General features: G+C 54.2%; 1 protein-coding gene across 1 annotated transcript in view; it reads right to left on the bottom strand.

The window, feature by feature from the left end:
• Positions 1 to 455: 455 nt before the first annotated feature.
• Positions 456 to 5,150, bottom strand: part of CUNH1orf35 (chromosome unknown C1orf35 homolog) — a gene marked incomplete in the record, with an annotated part of 22,900 nt that continues 18,205 nt past the window's right edge. The window contains 1 exon segment of the mRNA XM_077490604.1: positions 456 to 996. Coding sequence (XP_077346730.1) covers positions 732 to 996 — 265 coding nt within the window.

Raw genomic sequence — 5,150 nt, forward strand, 5'->3', positions numbered from 1 at the left:
AAATGATTTGGACCAGTGCACAAGCAAGGTCCATAAAGACATGGATGAGTGAGTTTGGGGGTGGAGGAACTTGACTGGCCTGCACAGAGTCCTGAACTCAACCCGATAGAACACCTTTGGGATGAATTAGAGCGGAGACTGTAAGCCTGGCCTTCTCGGCCAACATCAGTGCCGGACCTCGCAAATGTGCTTCTGGAAGAATGGTCAAACATTCCCATAGACACCCTCCTAAACCTTGTGGACGGCCTTCCCAGAAGAGTTGAAGCTGTTATAGCGGCAAAGGGCGAGCCAACTCAATATTGAACCCTACGGACTAAGACTGGGATGCCATTAAAGTTCATGTGTGTGTAAAGGCAGGTGTCCCAATACTTTTGGTAATAGAGTGTATGTCCTCTTTAGGATTCTGACCATTGGGCAACCAAACGGTTGCCCAGTCCGGGGGCCTTCAGTCTATGGAGATGGGAAGGTTTCTGTTTTTTATTGAGCAGAACACACACAGAGTTGTCAGCGAAGTCATTAAACTGCGATTCCGCCCTCGCCGGGGGGCGCCCCTCACGGTGGGAAGACCAGAATTTATTGCTTGGTAATATCTGTGGCAAAGTCAATTGACAAATTCTTTAGAAGCGTCCCTGAGAGTCGCAGAGCTATAACTTCTAGGAGTCCCCGCGGCGGGCCGGCCCCACCGCACAGCGCATTCTTCTCCCCGCCCCCCCGCTGTGCTCTGGCCCCAATCAGTCGTCTGAGTCCGTGTCATGCCGCCGCTTGGCCTCGCGCGGGGACCTCGACCTCCTCCTCTTGCGTTCCCTGTCGCGGCTGCGGCTTCTCGGGCCGGCAGGGGGCCGGGACGGTCGGCGAGGGGAGCCGTCGCTGGAAGAATGGGCATCGTGGCGTTGTGTGATCCGGGTCCTGGGCGAATCCCGGGCCTCTGATGAATGGCCGTCAGCCCGGCAGGCTCCAGTGTGACGAGACGATGATGAATTGCCCGCCTTTCTCCACCTTATTCAATAGAAGAGGACAGGGCATGCCGTCAGTGCCGAACAACAAGGCCTTTGTCAGCCGGCCCAGAAAATAACAAACAAAATCACAAAGGCTCCGGGGGGAGGGGAGAGATGGGGAGGAGGAGAGGGGAAAAGTGCAGGAGATGTACGGGGCGGCCGCAGCCACCAAAGTGACCATAGAGGTCTGATGTTCCGGTGCGGCCAAAAACTAAAGGGGCCCTACAATGCTAAAGTCACACTTGTTACATCTCCTGTCAGAGCGCCATAAAGGAGAGGACTAAAATATTCAGGAGTGATAAAGAGACGGACAGCACGGGCCCTACACAATACAGACTATTCAGTACGAGGGCCACATTGTATATTTTACTAATATATGTGGGATAAAAAAAAAAAAAAAAAACCTCATCGGAGTCCCCCTTTACATTAGGGTCCCCATCACTGACCCCCCCCCCCCCTCTACCCCGATGTAAACGGGGAATTCTAATTTAAGGGGGGGGCAGTAATGGGGACCTTGATGTAAGTGGGGAACACTGATTGGCCAACTAATTACCCCTTTACATCAGAGTGCCCCACTTACATCAGGGTCCCCATCACCGCCCCTTACATCAGAGTTCTTCTTACATCGCGGTCCTCATCAGAGCCCCCCCTCCGTATCAGGGTCCCCATTAGAGTTCCTCCTTACATTTGGGTCCCCATGAGAGTCTCCCCTTACATCAGGATCCCCCCCCCCCCATCACCACCTGTTGCATCATAGTTCCCCACTTACATCAGGGGTCTTAGAGCCCCCTTATATTGGGATCCCCATCAGAGCCACCCCCTTGCATTAGCGCCCCCCCCCCTGTTCTATCAGGGTCACCATCAGAACCCCCCCCATTACATCAGGGTCCCCATCACAGTTCCCTGCTAACATCAGCGTTCCTCCTTATATCAGGGTCCCCCGCATCAACTACCTTACATCAGAGTTTCTTCTTATTTCGGGGTCCCCATCAGAGCCCTCCTTGCCAGAATTTCCCCAATATCGGGGTCCCCGTCAGAGCCCTCCTTGCCAGAATTTCCCCAATATCGGGGTCCCCGTCAGAGCCCTCCTTGCCAGAATTTCCCCAATATCGGGGTCCTCGTCAGAGCACTCCGCATACATCGGGGTCCTCGTCAGAGCACTCCGCGTACATCGGGGTCCTCGTCAGAGCACTCCGCGTACATCGGGGTCCTCGTCAGAGCACTCCGCGTACATCGGGGTCCTCGTCAGAGCACTCCGCGTACATCGGGGTCCTCGTCAGAGCACTCCGCGTACATCGGGGTCCTCGTCAGAGCACTCCGCGTACATCGGGGTCCTCGTCAGAGCACTCCGCGTACATCGGGGTCCTCGTCAGAGCACTCCGCGTACATCGGGGTCCTCGTCAGAGCACTCCGCGTACATCGGGGTCCTCGTCAGAGCACTCCGCGTACATCGGGGTCCTCGTCAGAGCACTCCGCGTACATCGGGGTCCTCGTCAGAGCACTCCGCGTACATCGGGGTCCTCGTCAGAGCACTCCGCGTACATCGGGGTCCTCGTCAGAGCACTCCGCGTACATCGGGGTCCTCGTCAGAGCACTCCGCGTACATCGGGGTCCTCGTCAGAGCACTCCGCGTACATCGGGGTCCTCGTCAGAGCACTCCGCGTACATCGGGGTCCTCGTCAGAGCACTCCGCGTACATCGGGGTCCTCGTCAGAGCACTCCGCGTACATCGGGGTCCTCGTCAGAGCACTCCGCGTACATCGGGGTCCTCGTCAGAGCACTCCGCGTACATCGGGGTCCTCGTCAGAGCACTCCGCGTACATCGGGGTCCTCGTCAGAGCACTCCGCGTACATCGGGGTCCTCGTCAGAGCACTCCGCGTACATCGGGGTCCTCGTCAGAGCACTCCGCGTACATCGGGGTCCTCGTCAGAGCACTCCGCGTACATCGGGGTCCTCGTCAGAGCACTCCGCGTACATCGGGGTCCTCGTCAGAGCACTCCGCGTACATCGGGGTCCTCATCAGAGCACTCCGCGTACATCGGGGTCCTCATCAGAGCACTCCGCGTACATCGGGGTCCTCATCAGAGCACTCCGCGTACATCGGGGTCCTCATCAGAGCACTCCGCGTACATCGGGGTCCTCATCAGAGCACTCCGCGTACATCGGGGTCCTCATCAGAGCACTCCGCGTACATCGGGGTCCTCATCAGAGCACTCCGCGTACATCGGGGTCCTCATCAGGGTTCCTCCGCCACTTACATCAGGGTCCCCATAAGGGTCTGCCACTTACATCAGGGTCCCCATAAGGGTCTGCCACTTACATCAGGGTCCCCATAAGGGTCTGCCACTTACATCAGGGTCCCCATAAGGGTCTGCCACTTACATCAGGGTCCCCATAAGGGTCTGCCACTTACATCAGGGTCCCCATAAGGGTCTGCCACTTACATCAGGGTCCCCATAAGGGTCTGCCACTTACATCAGGGTCCCCATAAGGGTCTGCCACTTACATCAGGGTCCCCATAAGAGTCCGCCACTTACATCAGGGTCCCCATAAGAGTCCGTCACTTACATCAGGGTCCCCCCCTTCTATCAGGGATCTGATTAGAGTCTCCCCTTACATCAGGGTCCCCCATCAGAGTCCCCCATTAGCGTCCCCCTTACATCAGGATCCCCCCCAATCAGAGCTCTCCCTTACATCAGGGTCCCCATGGAAGTCCTCCCTTAGTTCAGGGTCAGAGTCCTCATTACAGTGCCTCCATCAGAAGTGGAGACCATAAGCAGCCTCTACTAAGGCTAATCCTCAATCGGTGCACATGGAGGATACGCCACTGATCAGCATAATTCGGTCCAGGTCACGTGATACAGAAGCTCTGGCTCCCTTATCTCAGCGAGTGGCAGATGGGGGGGGGGGGGAGGAAGCGCTGACAATGGCTGGATCATGGGAGCCTAAGGGTGACATCACACCTCCCAGAATTAAAATGAGTTTTTGAGCGCTCCCTCACACAGGGGAGCCGGAGCCACGGGATCACGTGACTGAAACGGATTAAAATAAGGTATAATAAGGAAAAAAGTATTTGACCCCCTGCTGATTTTGTACGTTTGCCCGCTGAATAAGAAATGATCAGTCTAGAACAGTGATGGCGAACCTTGGCACCCCAGATGTTTTGGAACTACATTTCCCATGATGCTCATGCACCCTGCAGTGTAGTGGAGCATCATGGGAAATGTAGTTCCAAAACATCTGGGGTGCCAAGGTTCGCCATCACTGGTCTAGAATTTAATGGTCGGTTTATTTTACCAGTGAGAGACAGAACAACAACAAAAATATCCAGAAAAACACATTTCAAAAAAGTTATAAATGGATTTGTATTTTAATGAGTGAAATAATTATTCGATCCCCTATCCACCGGCAAGATTTCTGGCTCCCAAGTGTCTCCTATACAGGTAAACTGGGATTAGAAGCACTCTCGTAAAGGGAGTGCTCCTAATCTCAGCTTGTTACCTGTATAAAAGACACCTGTCCACAGAAGTAACCAATCAATCAGATTCTAATCTCTCCACCATGGTCAAGACCAAAGAGCTGTCCAAGGATTTTGGGGACAAGATTGTAGATCTACACAAGGCTGGAATGGGCTACAAGACCATCGCCAAGCAGCTTGGTGAGAGGGTGACAACAATTGGTGCGATTATTTGCAAGTGGAAGAAACATGAAATAACAGTTAATCTCCCTCGGTCTGGGGCTCCATGGAAGATCTCACCTGGTGGAGTTTCAATGATGAGGAGAATGGTGAGGAATCCGCCCAGAACTACACAGGAGAATCTTGTCAATGATCTCAAGGTAGCCGGGACCATCGTCACCAAGAAAATAAATTGGTAACACACTACACCGCGAAGGACTGAAATCCTGCAGTGCCCGTAAGGTCCCCCTGCTCAGGAAATCCCATGTACAGGACCGTCTGAAGTCTGCTAATGAACATCTGAATGATTCAGAGGAGAACTGGTGAAAGTGTTGAGATGAGACCAAAATTTAGCTCTTTGGGATCAACTCAACTCGCCGTGTTTGGAGGAGGAGGAATGCTGCCTATGACCCCAAGAACACCATCCCCCCACCGTCATACATGGAGGTGGAAACATTATGCATTGGGGGTGTTTTTC

This window comes from Lithobates pipiens, unplaced genomic scaffold, assembly GCF_037356315.1.
Source record: "Lithobates pipiens isolate NorthernLeopardFrog02 unplaced genomic scaffold, aLitPip1_a1.2 Scaffold_19, whole genome shotgun sequence".
In the NCBI taxonomy this organism is placed as follows: Eukaryota; Metazoa; Chordata; class Amphibia; order Anura; family Ranidae; genus Lithobates; species Lithobates pipiens.